Here is a 20703-nt window from a genome sequence, read left to right on the forward strand (position 1 = left end):
TTAGCGAGCACAGGTCTTATGATTAAAGCATGACTTTAAATAAGCAGAATTTGATTATACCATAGAGTGAAATTTGTTTTTCATAGTGAGAAAAAAGAGCACATTCAGAAGCTATCCTGGCAGTCTTCTTAGACATAAACAATCATACAGAATATCAACTTCACACAAGGTTACTATGCAACCATGATAAAATGAGACAAAGTAAGGCCATTTCAAAATCTAAGCAGAGACAAATATAAGGTCACAATGCAACCCCCTAAAACACCAAATGTTCTTTTTTTTGCTAAATGAGTGAATGTTACTTCTTTACCCAAACAAACCACTGCTTCCTTTGACCTCCCCCTAAACTGCCAAACCAAAGCCCAAATCCTGTTACAGGCTCTATCAACCACACTTTTACTGGGACGATCCACGGTTGCCCATGGTGTGTGTTCTCCCAGGGTCCAAGGAGTAACCCTCACTGTGCAACATTTATAGGGGTATTCCTGGGGTCTCCGGCTGGCAGGCGTAGGAAATTTTTAAAAATCCAATACAAAAACTCTCAAGTCTAAACTGTATAATACTACTATCCTATGTATCTATGCCTCTAGTCATTGGGTGAGAATAATACACACTGTTTAACTTCCCCAATTTACTTAGGAAATAGCTTTAAGTGGTAAACATGGTTTTCAATGAGCAAATGACATAAATCCAGCCACTTATTCTTCTTTTTGGTTAAGAGCTAAAGTATGCTTTAAACTAAAGATTCAAATTCTACTATGTGATCTAATCATCTTTCTCTAACCTTTTCTATAGGATGTTTGCTAGACACAAAGCACCATTTTAAAAAAATGACATTATTCCATACTGATGAATAAAATGAAACGTGAAAAGATCTATCTGGTGTCTCTAAAGTTCAATATCTTACATGAGTCACTGGAAAACCGCATTAATTTCCATAAAATAAGCAGTGTAAGTATAAATATATACAATAAGTATCAGAAAGAAGTTTAAAAATGGATGATTTATTCACCTCATAAACACATTTTCTAAAAACTGCCGTCACATTTACATAAGGGAAACTCTTACTCACGCTTCATTAAGGGGTACGAAAATAAAATCCTTCTCAAAAATGTCTACATGCCGGGTCCACGTTTTGACTCTCCCATGTCGCTTTTGTTGTATTCTGTAAGACAAGGGAGAAATTATCAAGCTTCTGAAATGTTTCTAGCATTTCAGCTTATATGCAGCAATTCATAAATCACGAAGATTAAGATGTTAATAGAGCAAAAAGTTCTGTAAGATGATTTAACAAGTTGTGAGAAGAAAGCAGAACATTTGAGATGGAGTAGGAAGATGTAAAACTGCCCATCACTGAATCTGGAAGAAAGAGGTTAATTCTTGCTACTACTTACTACAGTGGACCAGAGCTACTATTTTTATTGTTGCAGAACTGGTTTTAGCAATGATACTGAAAAGCATTTCAGACCATGACCTAAAACAACTGAGGAGAAGACACCAGGAAAAGTGAGCAGTATCTTACAGTACATGAAGCAGGACAGACAACCAGCACTGGTGAAAACCAATCACTATCATCAACTCTAAGGTGTAAAATCAGGAATCACTGATATACTAGAAAATATTATTTACATAATGCATAGCTGCCATTAATTCAAGACACCTAACAGCACTTATGGCCAAAAAAAAAAAAAAAAGTACCAATTCTTTGTGTATAGCTTATGACCAATTACCAGAAAGTATTAAAGCCAGATGCAGTCACTATGTGGAGAGAAATTATAAACAAAATTACTCAGGCCTTATATGTAGAATAGTATTTCCTTAACTAGCGAGGGAATTATCCAAAGAACTTACTAAAATTACAGATTCACAGGCTCCTCTGTTAGATATTATGGATGGAACATCTAGGATTAAAACAGAACTATCTGTATTTAACTAGTATCCAAGTAATTTCACTTTTTTAAACTATCAGACATATTTGGGACATACTGATCTAGATATTACACCTTTATAAATTCCAGGTATTCTTGAGGCTTTAGAGTATTATCAATTATATTAGTTTTGCCAATTGATAATAGGACTAAATATTGTTACTTCAATACAAATAAGTTTAACTTGGTAAAATATCAGTTAAATGACTTACTACATCTTAAATATTTTCAAAGAGCTTGACTTACGATAGATTAGTTGTTTCATGAAGATTTCTCCTCTCTCTCTGATTAAGGCGTTTATAGAAAAAAGAACTGAATATATGAATTCGGTCAGCTTCTTCTTTCTTCAATTTTTCAAGCACCAAATATCTATTTTATAAAAAAAAGATTCCAAATATAATGAATTTAACATTTTACTTTATACTAAAAATAGTCACACAGTGATCAAATACCTATTTCCACCATCAATCTCTATTTCTTTAAACTTAAACAAGTTATTAACAAAGTTTATTTCATATTCCAGACAATGATTACTACCAGATTATTCTTAAGTAATGAGTTTGAGAGTAAAACTAGGATTTGAAAGATCTAATCCTTTGAAACAAGGGCACATTTATGAACATCAAAAGATTATTTAGCACAGCCAAAAAATAGAAATGACAGAAGTGTTCAACAACTGATAAGTGGAAAAACAAAATGTGATATATCCATAAATGGAGTATTATTTGGCCATAAAAATAAAGTTCTGAAACATGATGTAACATAGAAGGTCCTTGAAAATATTATGCTCAGTGAAAGAAGCTCGTCCTCAAAGACCACATATTTTATGATTCCATGTATATGAAATGTTCAGAATATGCAAATCCACAGAGATAGTGCGGAGACTGGTGGCTGCCTAGAGCTGGGGGCGGGGCTGGAGAGAAATGGGGAGTCACTGCTAATGGGTAGTGAGGTTCTCCTGGGGAATAAAAATGGTCTAATGTCGATTATGGTGACAGAGGCACAACTGTATGAATATACTAAAACCCACTAAAAACCACTGAATTATACACTTTAAATGGCTGAATCATAGGCTATGTGCATTATATCTCAATAAAGCTACTATCTTTATGTATCTTTATTTTGTTTTAAACAGTTCAGCTAATAAACCATGAAGATTCAGCCATAAATTATTTTTATAAAAACAGAAAAGAACCTGTACAGTGGTGAGGTTATAACAATGATTCTTTAAAGTGATCTTACATTAGTTTTCATTTTTTCTTGCCTTTTTTTTTTTCTATAGGTCTACATCAAAACAAACAGCAATAATCCTTTAGATCACAAAGGGAAATAATGATACATTAAATTTAACTGTTTATGTTCCAAATTTCCTCAAAGGAGCTACACAAATTTCAAGCTTATGAATATATTCATTTATTAAAATGAGGATAATATAAAAGCCTTGTGAAATGTTACACAGAAACAGCAAATAGCCAGAGGGCACATTTCCGAGACCTGTCACTTTTATCATAATATTAGGTAATTCTAAAGCTTAAGTTCTGAGGAGGACATAACTTACCGATTTCTTGCCTTAGGGCAACTCAGTGTGCCCCCACAGAAGACACAAGACGGTGAATCAGCTCATGACAGAGTTTAAATCAACTGCTGAATTCTACATATATACTTAAAACAGAGCATGTAGTGAACGAGACTTGACTTTAGGGGCTAACCATCATAGGTGAGCCATGCTGCCTTTTACCAGCACAAACTACAATGGCTACTTCGTAAACTGAATCAAACAGACAAAGGAATAATTCAACTTAAACAAGGAAAGTTATTGGTGATTTAAGAAAACTGACTCTATTCTCTACTTCATATGTAAACAAATGCATGCCTTTTAATTTAACATAACTATTTTGTTTTTCTGATCTGATATACATCCGTAAGTATAGCCATGACTATACATAGTTCTGGGGTTTTTTATGTACATGTATTAGAACTATTCACTTTAGTTGGACAGCTCTGTCTCTTATTTTAGAATTAAAAGGAAAGTCCAAGTTTATTACCAAAAAACCTGTGGGAATTTCTTTCATTGAGGTGCAGTTTTTTTCTTTCAGTGTGTATCATTTATTTAAATATTGAATGTCACAGTGAAGCAGTTCACTTGCTATTTTATAAAGTGGACAATCTAACAACTCAATCATGACATTTGATTGTAGGATGAAGTTAAAAGATGAATTTAAGGATTTGTAAGTAATTTTTATTAAAATAATTATTTTCTTCTCTGCATTGTAACATTCTCTAGATGTAATGCCCTTCTATTTCTTATAATATTGGCAAACTTTAAAAGTTTGTTTCTAGCTTGTAGAGTTAGAAATGGAAAAGAATGAGCAGCTCTGATAGCAGCTGAATTACTTACTTTAATAGTGAAGTTTTAAGAAGTTTCCTCTTTTTAATTCACTTCTAAAAATGTCATGAGAAATATAAACACTGATTTTAAAAAAAAATCATGATTTTTGTTAGAATCTCTACTTTATTTGGAATAGTGATTTGCATCAGAAAAGGCAGAACTTGTAGACAATGTAAATTTACTGTATAAAATTTGTTTCAAAGTCTAACTATAAGATGTCAAGAAGCCTCCTGAAAATGTAAAGAATTTCAAGAGAATTAAAAAAAGACCATAAAATTTCTACTGTAATGCAAGAAGTGTAGATTACTGAAGTATGAAATAGAATAAACTAAAATGTAAATAAAATACAGGAGGTTCAACTTATTTTTTACCCAATTACATGCTTTCAAAAATAAACATTTTATATTAAAGATCTCAATAGGTTAAAAGTAAAAGAGTGAAGAAATATATACCATGCCAACACAAACCAAAAGAAAGCTGGAGGAGTTATATTCATTTTGAACAAAACAGGATTAAAAACAAGGAGATCATCAAGAATAAAGAGGAACATTATGTAATGATAAACGTATTGATTCTCCAAGAAGACATAAACATGTATGTACCCAAAAGAGCTTCAAATACATAGGAAGAAATAGACAAATCAATAATTATAGTTGGAGATCACAGACTTTCTCAATAACTGACAGAACAAGCAGAGAGAAAGTAAGGACAAAAATGATCTGAATAGCAGTATCAAACAACTTGACCTACCTGATGTTCACAGAACAACACTTTTATCCAACAACAGCAGTGTTATTCTACACAGTCACAGCTTTTCAGTAGTTTGGTTTAAGGTAGCATATACTCGGATTAAGGGATAACATATTCTTTTTAAAATTATGGGGGGAGAAAAGCATAATATAATTTGCACTATTAACCATTTTTAAGTGTGCAATTCAATAGTGTTAAGTATTTTCACATTGTTGTGAAAATGATCTCCAAAACTTCTTTATTTTGCAAAACTGAAACTCTATGTCCATTAACAACTCCCTTTTCCCGTGCCCCTCAGCCTCTGGTAACCATTACTTTTTTTTTCTATGAATTTGACTACTTCAGATATCTCATGTAAGCAGAATCATACAGTGTTTGTCTTCTTGTGGGTATCTTATTTCACTTTGCATAATGTCTTCCAGATTTACCCATGCTGTAGCATGACAGGTTTCCTTCCCTTTTAAGGGTGAATAATATTCCATTGTATGTATATACCACATTGTGCTTAATACACTCATCCATCAATGGACATCTGGGTTGCTTCCACTTCTTGGCTATTATGAATAATGCTACTATGAACATGGGTGTGCAAATATCTCTTTGAGACCCTACATTCAATTCTTTTGGACATAAACCCAGAAGTGAGCTTGCTAGATCATACAGTAGTTCCGTTTTTAATTTTCTGAGGAACTGCTATACTGTTTTCTGCAGAGGCTGTACCATTTTACACTCCCACCAGCAGCGCACAAGGGTTCCAATTTGTTCACGTTCTCTCCAGTTCTTTTCTGGGTTTGGGTTTTTTGTCTTTTTGATAGTGGCCATCTTAATGAGTGTGAGGTGATAACCCATTGTGGTTTTGATGTGCATTTCTCTGATGATTAATAATGTTGAGGATCTTTTCATATGCTTGTTTGACATTTTTATGAGAGAAACAATACCTTTTGATTTACCTATCAAGAACTTTGTTTGAACTTGTCCTTGAATGTGTCTGTTAGGTCTCAAAGGATTCTATGTCTGCAAAGTTAGGCATTTAAAATCTAGGACAGTTTCTCTCGCCAGCATGTCTCTGACACATTTTATAACTTACTGAAACATAATCCATTTCCATTAAATCTTCAAAAGGAAAAACAGTTCCTTTGGAAAGGGGGTATAGTTAACACAAAAAGGAGTATAATATTACTCCATGATGTTGAGTAAGTAAATCCTGTTTATTGATGGTGTTGTTGAGTTCTTCTCTATCCCTGTTAATTTTGTTTAGTTGTTCTATCAACTGTTGATAGAGGGAAATTAAAGTACCCAGTTGTATTTGTGGACTTGCCTGTTTCTCCTTTTAGATCTATCAGTTTTTCCTTCACGTATCTTGTAGCTGTACTGTATGGCACGCACCTATTTAGTATTACTAAATCTTACTGGTGGATTAACTTCCTTATCATTGTACAATGTCCCTCTCTATCCCTGGCAATTGTCTTCCTCTCAAATTTACTTTATCTGATATTAATATATAACTCCTGCTTTCTTTTAATATTTGCATTGTATATCTTTTTCCATCCTTTCCTTTATATATATATGTATGTATATATATATATATACATATATCATTATCTTTAAGTGAATTTTTTCTAGACAGGACATAGTTATGTTCTTTCATTCACTCTACCAGTCTTGGTCTTTTGATACATTTAGTGCATTTAAATTGAATGTAGTTAGTGATATGTTCTGTCTTCTAGTTCACTGATTCTCTCCTCTGTCCTCTCTATTCTGCTCTTGGGCCTAGCTGTTAAAGTTATTTGTTATGGTAGTCTTAGTTCTAAACTTTCCATTTCTTTCTTCTTTATATCTTCCTACATTTTTCAGAGGCTTTACACCTATATTCTTAACTATTCCTTAAAGAATTCTTATGATGAATCCTTTAAAATCTTTGTCAGATAATTCTAATATCTGTGCCATCTCAGTGCTGACTATTGCCTTTTCTCACTCAATTTGAGATCTCTTTGGTTCTTGGTGAGACAAATTTTCAATTGAAATCTGGGTTATTTGAGGATTACAAGATTCTGGATCTTATTTAATTCTTGTGTTTTAGTAGGCCTCCCCTGGCAGCATATTCCAGTGGGTGAAGTGACACCACTCCACTACTGCCAAGTAGGGGATAGAAATTCAGGTTCTCTGGTAGGCCACCATTAATATCAGAGGTAGAAGGGCTCCATGTGACTGACAGGTGGGGATGGGAGGCTCCCTACAAGGCCTCCACTGATACCACCTCTGCTGGATGGGGGGGAAGGAAGGATGCCTCAGTTTCCCCCAGAGACCAGGATGCAAGTCCAGTTATACATTTGATCTTAATTAGCTCAGGACCATTGTGCCGCAAAGTTATTCTCAGCCTTTATCTGCTTAACCTCTGCTGAAATGATATCACCAAATGTACCTTTAAAGCTTTCACCTTTGAATTTCTCTTGTTACCTCTCAAATACCTTTAAAATTTATTTGTGGGAGCCTCTTTCCTTCCTGTTTATCTCTTAAAATCTACTCAAGTTCTGTCCTTACAGCTGTTTTTCTCACTCTATATCCCTACCTATGCAATTTCATACATTCTCGTAATTAAACTATCACTTGTAAAGTAAAGCCTGACCTCTAGAACCATATATACAACTGTTTGGCACTAACCCTTTCGTTGTATCACAGTTATCTAAAAGGGAAGTTGTCCCCTCTTCCACCCAAACCTGTTCTGCATCTACATTCACTGCTTCAGTTAGTGGCAAAATCATTTAGCACATGTCACTAGTAAGAAAACTAGGAGTTATTTGGCACCTATTTATTTTTCTCCTGTTTAATATCCACTCAATCAGTCCTGGACTCCTGCTAAACGACTCTACCTCTTAAATTATTTAATTATTTCCTCTTCACTCCAACTATTTAATTAGGCTTCTTATATTACCTTAATTCAGCTTCCTTAAATCATCACTTATCTAGACATCCACAATGAACATGCTTCTCAAAATATACACCATTTTTCTAATCAAAAACTCTCAATTCTTTTTTTTTTATTTTTGTTTTGCTTTTGTTTGTTTGTTTGTTTGTTTTGGGGGGGAGGTAATTAGGTTTATTTACTTACTTACTTATTTTAATGGAGGCACTGGGGATTGAACCCAGGACCTCGTGCATGCTAAGCAGGTACTCTGCCATTGAGCTATACCCTCCCTCAAAACCTTTCATTCCTGATAACAATGTTTTCTTTCCCCAAACTATGGGTTTGTAGCATAGCAACCATTTGCAGGCTATAAAATCAACAGCAGCTTTTAACAACCAGTTAAAAAAAAATTGTCTTATGACATACATTTGAATAAACTAGAAAATATTAGAGCACTAGGTACAGTGAGAGTTAAGTTGTTTTGTTTCTTATACATCCAATTTTATATCACAAAGCAGTAAGCACATACACACTTAGACATGTAAAAACACACTGCACATACATGGATACGCATGTGTATTCTGAGTCATGATGTGAGCCCTTCTAGGAAAGCTTCTTGGTCCCTCACATTTCCCAGCCCCCAAAAGAGAACAAAGCTTTCTCTTTCTGCTATGTCTGTGCCCTTTTACTGCTTCCACCAATACTGTAACCCCATATTTGTGTTTCCTACAAGATCGTAAACTTCTAACATTACTTGGCACAAAATTGGCACATAGTGAAAATTAATTAAAGGAAACGAGTGAAATCGTACTTTCATGCTTGGTGAACAAACTGATACCTAACATAGGGTAGTAATAATTTTAGAGGCTTAAAGCACTAGAGCAATAACAATATAATAAACTATAATTTATGAACACTTTGCATGTGCCAGGTATTCTCCCTAGCACTGGAAATGTGTATCTTATTTAATTCTCATGATCATTTTGGATATTATTATTCGTCCCATTTTTTAAATGAAAAAACACAGGTAGACATTAAATAACTTCCCAAATGTCACATAGTAAGTGGCAGTGATGGAATTCAAAATCCAAACAATTTTGACTCTAGAAAACCAAGATCTACATTATAAAATGTTAAAAATTTGCTAAAAGGCTAGTAGAAAATTAACTTACTTCAAATAAAAGTCTATAATAACATCATTTAAAAATTCTCCTTCACTTAGACAATGCAGGTCCTCATTAGTAACAGAGATGCCTCCCTTAGCTGGAGGTGGTGGATATACTATCAATCTGTAACAAAATGTAAAAAAATAAGCAAATAAACAAACAAAAATATATATGTGTACAAAACTGAAATGTAATAAAATGGAGAAGAAATTTAAGAGTGCTACAAGCGCTCTCACTTTTCTACAGGGCCCATGAAGATGGTGTGGCTTTCTCCAGCTTCTTCCTCATCATCAAAAAACTGGAAGTCTTGTTTGTTTTTAAGTTGTATCTTAGATTCAAGTGCCACCTGGTAAAGAAAATTAAATTATCAATTCACAAAGTCAATTTGAAAAATTTTCAGTAAAAAGATAAAGTAGAAGGCAAGAATGCTTTCCAATTTTAAAAAGTTAAAAACAAGAAACAGGAAAAACCAGGGTCCACCTTCTTTTTATCTGTAGCTTCTATAACACTGGTACTCTTACAATTTTGTTCAACACTGGTTTTCCGATACCCTGTCTTCTACTCCCCATATTAAACTGGAGTATGTTAGTACAATCCTAATGACAGATACAGTGTTTTTTTCCTGTAGGAGTGGAGGCCCACCTCAGTTCAGTGGGTAGGCAATCCATGGACTGTGGGAGCAGAGGCTCAGGGAACACAGTCCACTGAGCTTCAGTTCTCCAGAATCAAGGAGTCCTTAAAGAAAGAGCCTTCCATTGGCATTTAAGTCTATCACTGCTGTGTTATGGCCCCAGCTGCTCTTTCCTCCTCTGGAATCATCTCCTGTAGCCAAATCTGCAAAGAAGGGGAATGGTTCCCCTTCTGCCTTCCGTTCTTCTCCTCATCCCACTAACCGTGTGAACAGCTCTTCTGGTGAAGCCATGCTTAACTTCACCAATATTATGCCTTGGAAAGCCCTACTTCCAAATTTGCAAGCAGGTTGAAAGATTTAAGTACTTCTAATAAATTACCTCAGCAAACTTTAGTTGCTGTGGTAGGAGACAAATTTAGAGTATTTAAGCTATATTTGCATTATTTAACATTATAACGTTATAGTTACAATGTTATAGTTACACTGCGGCCTTTGATTCAGGTGGCTTCAGTGTTATCTACTACATGATTAGTTATTCTAGAATTGTTCAGAGTCAGAATCAAATAGTATATATTCTTTCAAGTTTTCAACTATGTATGTACATGTTACACATAAATGTATCTCAGCAACCAAAATTCCTTTATTTGTACTGAAGCCAATGACACCACTGGGAACCATCAGCAAATATAAAATAGAGTAACAATCAATTTCAAATAGTACTGTATGTGTATGTATGCTGAGAGTAGGGGAACAAGAAAAAAGTATGAGAGAAAAAGAAAGGAGACAAAAAGTAAGGACAAGGATAGACTGTGGAAAGGAACTAAAATAAAAACTTCTGAGATCTGTACCAATTACTTTGTGTCACAAATCACCTACCCACCATTAATGTTTTGACATAACACAATTTACAAATCACATATAAAAGCAAATAATTCTGAAATGGGATTAAAAAGATTTAACTCAAATGAGCAGTGTAATAATGAAATGTATTTCCCTTTAAAGCTATTATTTAAAATTACATTAAAGATATAATTACATTTTTAATTTTGTTTTCTTTTTGCACACAACTTCCTTTGATGCTCTCTTCATAGGTTCTTGTGCAGGCAACAAGTCTGCTATTGGCTTCTTCAAAGGGAATTTTTGCAAAAAAATTGGACACATTATTCTTTATACCAATTTCAGTAATGATGTTTTCAAATATCATATTTGCTTGAGGATCAAGGCCATTTTGAAAAATCAGAATTATGTATTGTTCTTCCAAATCTGAAAGAAAATCAATATAATCTTAAGTCTGACAGAAAAAAAAAATTAAGTAGTTAGATACTAGAAAAAGAGGAACAATTAGTTACTTCCAAGAATATCACCAGAAATCCTGGTATAGATGTTCAAAACAGTGTTTGGCAGACAGTGGATATACAACAAATACTAGAATAAAGATCAATAACAGTGTCACCTCAGAAGAATAAGGTACCAGAACACATTACTCTAGCAGCAGCTCAAGAACAACTCTATTCATAGATGTAACTAATTTATTTCATCTAAATAGGATCCAAATAAATTTACTCATTTGAATATATAATCCATTAACATTTTTGTCAAACACAAATAAATTGCCTACTGAAGTATCTCCAGATTTAACTGTAAAAATTGCTATTCGTTAATTTGCTAACTCCTATAGCTTCAATAACAGCTATCACTTACTCATCATTACACTAAAGTAGCAATTACTGAGGAAAGTATTTATTTTACAACCAGTTATGCTATGCCACAAATGTTAGAAGGGAAGGAAAACAAACTGGAGAACCACATCTATTTATTGTAGAGGATAAAGACCTGTTCTACGAACTTTCAAATTTCCTATTCAGGTTAAGTTTCAAGGATTCCAGATTGACGGCTGATTTACAGTGAGCACTTCCATCAGCCCATTAAAAAAAAAAAAAAACAACTCATTTTACTCAGATTATACAGTGTTAAATAAAGAGTATGTATCTTTTGACTTTTAACCCATTCTGAAAACTTTCTAAATGGGCAAACTTGGGTTTTTATCTTCAGAACATCCACTTTCTGTGGTCTTTTCCTCATCTATAAAATGAGGGAAGTAATACCTATCTTACAAGGTCACTGTACGGGCTGTAGATAATATACACCTGCGGTATCTATCAAAGTGGACTCACACTCTACTAACCAATGTATTGTATGTGTTACTATATTTGATCTACATAACTTACTTGTTAACTTATTTATTCCTTTACAATCATTCCAAACTTTATCCTCCATGTGCATCTGCAGCTGCACGCTCAGCTTCTGATAAACTGCTGGTGTTGTCTGAAGAAACACTACTGGTAATTTTCGGACATTACACCATTCACATTTAGTCAGATCAGAGGTATTTAGAGTAATCCCTACAGGATCGTTTTCTGGTTCTGGAGAAAAACAAATGGAAATGGAAAGGGAATCAATTTTTAAGAGGCAAAATCATAAATGGAGGAAACTGTGGGGAAGTATAATTTTAAAGTTAAGTATATATTTATTATGCTCGGTAAGCAGTAACTCTGGTGGGAAACAAAGAAAAATCTTTGTATCTTAAAGAAGTGTCTACATTTTTTCCAAATGAAAGAGGATTTGCGTTGGTGGTATAGTGGTGTGCATAGCTGCCTTCCAAATGAAAGAGGACTTAATAAAATGCATTTAAAAAATCAAACTCAGCTTTTGTGATGTTACAGAATGAAACTGCAGTATTAAGATATATGCCCTCTGTTAAGATGCATGTAATAACTAATGATCTTAGTGAATTCTATGAATATTGTTTTATTCTTTATTCCAGTAGTGTTACAGTGTAAACAAAGCTTTAGTGAGCAGAAGGACATAAAGAGCTTACCTTCCAGCTGTATCTTGATAAAATCTAAAGAAAACTGAAAAATAAGATAAATTAGTAACACTCATAGATTTTTGAAGATTTTGCTAGAAACACCCTAAATGACATGTTATTTGGAACTCAGACTACAGAAGATTAAAAAACTGATCCATGTACCATGTGCTTAAACACAAGATGAGATTCTGCATTCCCCCTCTGCCAATGATCTCTCAAAAAGGCAAGTTTCACCTTCTTTATTCAATTGCTTTGAACATTTCTCATATCACTGGTTTATTTCTTACAACTTTAAAGAGAAGTTGACAGACTATTACAACAAACACCTGAATAATCCTTACCTAGATTCACTCTTACAATCTTGCCAAACCTGCTCCATCACACTTTGTATATATATACACACTTCATTTTTTATCCCTAAATCTTTCAACAGATACCTCCCAAGAACAAGGCCATTTCTCTTAACACAACCAAAACATCACTACTACATCTAAGAAAATCAAGATTAATTTTGTTCAACACAAAGTGAATACTCAGATTTCCCCAACTGCTCAAAATTGTTCTTTACTGCTGTTTTAATTTTTCCCCAATCCATGACTCTGTCAAAGTTACATTTGTCCCTTCTGTCTACTCCGGTCTAGACCAGAATCTGCCTCCCTCTGTTCTTCTTGACATGGCCTTCGAAGAATCCAGGATAGGTTCTGCAAAATGTACATCTTGGACTTGTGTCTCCTCATTTTATAATTCAGGCCACATATTTCCAGCAAATACAGCACACAGGTGATGTCTTACCCCACTACGTCACTTAGAAGGCACACGATATCAGGCTGTCTCACTACTGTTCAAGCTTAATCACTTGGTGAAGGCAGTGTGCCAGGTCTTTCCACTGTAAACATTTCTTTTCCCCTTTGTAAGTAAATAGTAATTGCAGAGAGATACTTGAAAACTTGTCAATATCCTGTTTTCTAATAACCTTTTGCCCAATGGTTTTGGTATCCACTGAAGATCTTGCCTGAAGTCAGTTATTACTGGTGGTCATAAAAAGGTGATTGTCTGATTATTTTAATGTAGAGAAGGCACATTAAGCCTGATACAACCTGAATTAATGCTCATTTTGTGTGTTTACATTTAAGTCAAGAGAATCAAAAAAGGAGATAAGAACTTCAATATGCATTTTTTAAAAAGTTGGAGCGGGATCTAGACGGATAAATAGATATAGGAAAAGAAAGTTTGGTAAAATGTTAATGGCAGAGTCTAGCTGGCAGTTTTATGAGTATTCACTGTAAAATCTTTCAACTCCTCTGTTTTAAAATTTTCACAGTGGGAAAAAAGGAAACAAGGAAATATACAATAAATCTACGTGTCATTACAACAGTTGCAAAGTCTAGAGTGTCACTAAACATACCTCCTAAAGATTGTGCTTGAAAATAATATTAACTGGTTTCAATGGAAAGTAACAGGTTAATTGGGGACACTAAGAAATGGGTATTTGTAGCTTGGAAAACATTCCAACACATACAGGAGAGGAAGTTATATGCTTTAGAAGAGTGTGTCAGATGGCTCAAAAAATGGCAATATGAATGACATGGGGGGAGCGTATAGCTCAGTGATAGAGCGCATACTTAGCGGGCACAAGGTCCTGAGTTCAACCCCTCAGTACCCTCATTATAATAAATAAATAAATAAACCTAACTGCTCCCCCAAAACAAATAAAATAAAATAAAAATTTCTTAAAAAATGACAAACATTAACGTGGAAGCATTTGAATAAAATTGTTACATGAGATATATGAATACAAAGAAACATGTCTGAATAGTTATCATTTAAATATCTGTGTGGGAGGGAGGGTACAGCTCAGTGGTAGAGCACACGCCTAGCACGCATGAGGTCAAGGGTTCGATCCCCAGTACATCCATTAAGTAAAAAATGAACAATAATAAATAAATAAACCTAATTATCCCCCCAAAACACAAACAAAAATTTTAAATAAATAAATACCTGTGTGTAACTAATTACACACAAATATGAATGTTATAAGTAGACCCTGGGTTATTTTACCTACATCCCTGAGTTTCTAAATTTAAGTTGGCCAAAACTCTTGATTTTTTTATCTCCTCAATTTTCTCATTAACAGAATGAGGAATGCACTGTATTTAGGCACACATGGTATTTCTAATAATGTAAGGTGTTCTGTTAAAAAAACTGGTACTTCTACATAGCGTCAATTCTAACACCGAGTGAATTTAAAATAATTAAATTACCTAATAATAAATGCTTATAAAATTTGATAAAACACTTAAAATCTGTTTCCTCAGATTAATGACATGGCAGATAAATCATTTCACTACAAAACATAAGGAGGTTATGTTCAAGAAGAAAATGTCAAATCATCTTTTTTTTTAAATGGAGGTACTAGGGGTTGTACCCAGGACCTTGGGATGCTAAGCATGTGCTCTACCACTGAGCTATACCTTCCCCCCAACAGATCATCTTTTTAATACAGTGTACAAAGAAACTACAGATCCACCATACTTCATCAAAGAATGTTCTTTGAGAAAATCCCACAGTACAAGGAAAGTTAATACCACAGAGTTCGAATTTCCATATTAAAAGCACTAGTTTTTGGCTGAAATATTTCATTCACCATTTTAATTAAAAATAAACAAAAACCAAAAATGAAACAAAACTCTTGTCTCAAAACATTCTATATTACACATACTACCTTTATTTCTTAAAGTAAATTCAGTTAATTTTTATTCACTAGATTAAATAAAAACTAATCTGTAACTATCATGTAAAAAAATTCCATTCAACTTTTAATGTAGTAGTTCTTGATAGATAGCCTTGAGACTAAATATGCAACTTTAAACTAAATGTCTAAATTACAAGCAAGACCTAATCATCGTACTGAAGAGTTCTGGGTAAGTGTTAATGTAAGGAAAATCCATAGAAAACATATAGGGTACTCCTGGAAAATTCTGAGGTAACACAGAATGACATTTTTATTAACTGACAGAAATCAGGAAAGATAATCTGTACTAAAAAGGCTGGTAACAAGACACAAACTTCACTAATCACTAGCAATCCTGACATATGTTACAATGTTATTGGGCAACAATGGACAGATAGTCTGTACATAATTTGCTTTAAATCTTTGATGCATTTCTAAAACTTTCTAGTTTTTGAATCATGAGAAACTGGAGGTTTTTTTTTTTTTTTTAAAGAAAACAATGCTGGTTTCTCATACAGCTTTGCTGTGATAAGAAATTAGCTCTGCATTTCATTTTCTCATGTAAACTAAGCTATAAGGTTCCCCTCCTCCTCTTTTTATCATACTGTATCTTAGAACTACGAATCCCAGATAATAAGTACCTATTATTTGCCATAATTTAAATAATAATAAAACTACCTTTTAACTTTCTTGATGTAATAAAATGTATTTTCTTAGAGATACTGCTTTATGCACAAATGACAATACCAGGAGACAGTTTGAAAAAACAGTTGGAAACAGACAGGGACAACCTAGCTAAGACACTATTAAAATAAAGGGTTACAAATTAAGTACAGCACTATAGGAAGATTAACCTACCAGTAATGTATAGGATATATTAGAAAGAAGAAAAATCATCACTCAGAAGGCTTGTTAAGGAGACTATGTTAAAATTTTAAACAGAAAATAAACATTTGAATTGGACTGGTGGTAGTAGAATAATGAGTATGAAATAGGATGAGTAGAAAAATGAGATATGACAGGTAAGATAAAAGGACCAGAGAAAGTCCTTTGGGCTTTGTGGACACTGAACTAGTTCATAAGCACAGTGCTTCTCAGGTGGTTATTGTTATCCAATAATCTATTTCTAGGAGTCCCTGTGTTACATCTTCTTTTGGATTCTTCTTTCTCTCTTACAATTCTTTAAAATACTCTTTTTACGCATTAAGCTGGCATGAGAATAAAACAGTAACATAATGGAGGGTATTCTAACTTGGTGAGAATTAGCATTTTCCTATGATGAATATGCACTACCTTGAGCATCATATTACGATAAATTTTTTACTCACTAATTTTCACAGTGAGAAGTATTTATGATTGTTTATAAACAATCAAGATTCAAGATTTCAAATAGCTTAAAGCAATTTGAAATCTTGAATTGATTTTAATATTCTATTAAATATTTTAACTTATAAATTTTAAAATATTACATATTAGGCTTAGCCATGAAAATCTGCATCTTATAATTGGTACAGTAAAGAGCTTATAGAATGTACTTACAATTACAGGCTCTATTAATAGTCGGAAGAGTGTTCCCACTCGTATACTTCGACAGTTTAAAATTACACTATCAAAGGAACTTTGGCAGTTTAAAGATACAGGATCAACTGAAGTTTCTTGAGAAATCACTTTGCGACGTTTCAGAGGTGTACTGATAATAGAATTACCAAACTGAAAAAGAAAATAAAATTTTCACTTAATAAGTTACTAGAACTTATTAGCAAACTAAGTAGACATATGCAAAGAAGACCCAACACAAGAAATGTAATTATCAAAACATAAGATTGATTTTACTTCAACAATGTTATTAGATAAAGTAAATACTTATTGATTGTGTAACAGTAACTGTAAATCTTTCCTATTTTTATCTTGCTATATTTTATCTACTTATTAGTTGAAACTCCAGTAACAGCACAGCAGTGAGAAACGGTACTCTGGGAATCAGACAGCCTGGGTTCAAGTAACAGCTATACCACCTTTCAATGATCTCATCTTCTAAAACTTAATACCTCCTTAAGTTTTGGTTTCCTAAGCTGTAAAGTATAAGAGTATTTATTCAAATGAGCTAATGCATATAAGCAGCTTAGCACTATGCTTCATGCACAATAAAATGTTGGATAAAAGTTAGGTGGTCATAGTGGTGTGGCTGTAGTACTTGGATTAAATCAGCAACTTTTTAGAAAACAGGTTAATTCAGGAAAAGAGATCATTATTCACATTGTAAAATGATGCTTCTTTATATATTAAAAAAGGTTAAAATACTTGATCTGTTAAGATTAAGATTTCATCATCACCCAAATACAAATTAATCATAATATAAAAATGTATTTTATAAGTATACAACTTAAAATAAACGTAATTACAAGTTAAGTTGTTGTGTTAAAAAACCTTATTATCATCACAAGAATAAAACATGATCTTGATACAAAACAAGAGGAAAAATAGGTCCACTGCTTAGAAATAGGCACTATTCCCATTATCCCTCTAGAGACAGTTCTGTGACCTATATCATACGAAAAAATATGTATTAAAACAAAATATGGTATAACATACACATATTTATTTCTGTAAACTGCGTTTTCAAGCACATTAACAGATTTACCATGAATATTTTCCCAGTTATTAACAGAAACCTATTACAGAAGTTTAAAAACTTCTTTTTAGCTTTAGAATTATTTCTTCAAATGAGATGGTAATTAGCTCAATAAGTCAGATAATTTAAGAGCTGCACCAGCTGAATCCATAGTGGAGAGACTGAGTCTAGAAATGGACAGTCCATATCCCCTCAAAGGGCCTCTAAACCAACACTGAGGAACCCTTACTGTTCACTGTGCCAGTGGGAAAACAGCTCATTTACAAATTCCATCATATGGAAATCCATTATTTATTTAACTGAGCCCTCCTATGCTGGACATCTGGTTTCTTTCTGGACCTTTCTCCATGAAACCTTATTCTCCAACAAGCATTTTTGCAGCAATTCTGGTATATTGATTATCGCCAAATTGCCCTCCAGCATAGTCGTACCAATTTACATACCTAACACCCATTTCTCTAAACACCAACCAAACGGAAATACTAATATACTTTAAAATTTTTCAGCAATCCAACACTTAAAATATTTATCTTATTTTAATTTGGTTTTCAGTACTTTATTTTTTAAAACTCTATTCAGACCATTTACTCATTTTTCTATGGCTTGCTTCTATTTCTTGATTTTCAGGAAATTAAAAATATATAAAGGACCAACTCATACTGTAAAATACTTCACTATTTTTCCCTATTTGCATTACCTATCAAATTCTGTGGACGGTGTTTTGGTTCACTGTTCTGTACTTTTCACTTAATCAAATATATTCATCCCTTCATTTACGATTTGTGCTTGTGCTGAAATGTTTGGAAAGGCATTCCCCTAGATTATATTCAAAATATAATCCATTTCTTCTATTATTATTGTCATTATCTTTTGTTTTTCATTTCCTATGGTTACCATCTTAACAACCAAGTATGTATGTTTCCATATTAATTTATCTGTAACTCCTATAATTTCTGATATATGCACACACACATATAACTTAACATACAATTTATTCAAGCTTTTTTACAAAAATAACAAAGTATGTACATATTTCTGCATCTTGGTATTCTCGCTCAACAGTACCATGTGAAGATCCGAAGTCACTGATATTTTAATTTTTATTATCAGTGGCTGAGTAATACTCCATGGTATAGATGTACGATAGTTTCTTCAGCCATTGCCATATTAGTGGGCAATGATTTTGTTTGCTAATAGTCATATTAATACATCCAGTCTGTGCACTGGAGGGGGAGGATTCCTTTGAGATTGAGTCTCAGAAGTGAATTATTTGGTCATTTGGTATACATTAAAATATTTTAGTAGATGATTTCCCAAAGGGACATAACACCATTTTTTCCCCACCAGCATAATTAGGAAAGCACCCTTTCCCTTGGTTCTTGCCAGTAGTACATATTGACTGATTTTGTATTAATTTTTAAGGTTTGTCAAGTATATGGTTATACTTCATTTTCTTTAATTTGCACTTTTCATGTAAAAGTTCAATCTCAATCTCTTCTTTTTGTCTATTCCTATTTTTTTTTCCTCCAACTTTTAAAAGTTCTTGGTCTAGATATTAAAGTAGTGTATGTTACTTGCATTACAAATATTCCTTTCTAGATCTATTATCTATTGATGTAATTTCTGTACTTTTTACCATCTGAATATTTAAAAACTTTTATATAGTAAAATATAAAATGCAGTGAAACAATATTATGTTAAAATGAACCCAAGTTAAAATGACTTTTTCCTGCCCATTAGGTCATACAAGTATACTTGTTTATACCTATATTTTGCTTACTGTAAGGCTGATGTTATTTCTTCTTTTTTGTGTGTGTATATATATATATTTTTTTATTGATGCACAGTTTGCAATGTTGTGTCAATTTCTGGTGTACAGAATAATGCTTCAGTATTACATGAACATACATATATTCATTTTCATATTCTTTTTCACCATATGTTACTATAAGATATTGAATACAGTTCCCTGTGCTATAGATACTGTTTCTTCTTGTTGGATTTTTTTTTACACTTTAAGCTTTTAATGTAATTGAGATTTATTTTTGTATGTTTTAATGTTCTTTCAAATAATCTTCCAAGTGTTATTTTAAGATCTACCCAATGAATAATCCATTTTTCTCCTACTGACACTTCCAAATTACCCTCCCCAAAAATATTAAGGAGATTCAACCAGAATAAATGTCTATAAATGTGAAAGTACCTGGTCTTTCATTCTTGCTTTTCTTGGCAATGTAACTGTATTTAATTCTGAATCTGCTGGAATGCTTCTTAGTTCATGCTCTACTCTACAGGTATTTTCATTTAGTGCTGCTTCTACTTTTCCGGTGGATGGTGCTGGGGAGGAACATGCTGAATCAGCAGGTTGAGGAGATACGCTCTCTCTTCTGTTAGTCCTGTCACTGTCATCATCGTCATCATCACTGGACAAAATGACTATAAAGAAAATGTTAAATACATTTTCAGTACTTCATTACTGTAAGTTAAAAATGTAAATATATCACCACAGTGAGAAATATACAAAAATTGCTTTAGATCTCATCCAGATCTGAGACTTAATAAAAATGAATGATGATATAATTGATTTTCTCTGATGAAAAGTTAAATTTGGAGGACAACTAGAACTGGCTTTTTTTTTTTTTACCAATATACAAACATAAAGTTGATTCTATAGTCCATGAAAACACCCACACAGAAACATA

The 20703-nt window shown here is 33.1% G+C and overlaps 1 protein-coding gene across 5 annotated transcripts in view; it reads right to left on the reverse strand.

The window, feature by feature from the left end:
• Positions 1-20703, reverse strand: part of SENP6 (SUMO specific peptidase 6) — a 106780-nt gene that overhangs the window by 13299 nt on the left and 72778 nt on the right. For all 5 annotated transcript variants that reach the window (XM_074368727.1, XM_074368726.1, XM_074368725.1 and 2 more), the window contains 9 exons: positions 20205-20437; positions 16909-17079; positions 12648-12681; positions 11998-12192; positions 10806-11032; positions 9375-9484; positions 9145-9261; positions 2175-2297; positions 1073-1165 (listed from right to left, as the gene is read on the reverse strand). In XM_074368727.1, the coding sequence (XP_074224828.1) occupies positions 1073-1165; positions 2175-2297; positions 9145-9261; positions 9375-9484; positions 10806-11032; positions 11998-12192; positions 12648-12681; positions 16909-17079; positions 20205-20437 (1303 nt within the window). The remainder of the gene's footprint in view (positions 1-1072; positions 1166-2174; positions 2298-9144; positions 9262-9374; positions 9485-10805; positions 11033-11997; positions 12193-12647; positions 12682-16908; positions 17080-20204; positions 20438-20703) is intronic.

This window comes from Camelus bactrianus, chromosome 8 (genome assembly GCF_048773025.1).
Source record: "Camelus bactrianus isolate YW-2024 breed Bactrian camel chromosome 8, ASM4877302v1, whole genome shotgun sequence".
Taxonomy (NCBI): domain Eukaryota; kingdom Metazoa; phylum Chordata; class Mammalia; order Artiodactyla; family Camelidae; genus Camelus; species Camelus bactrianus.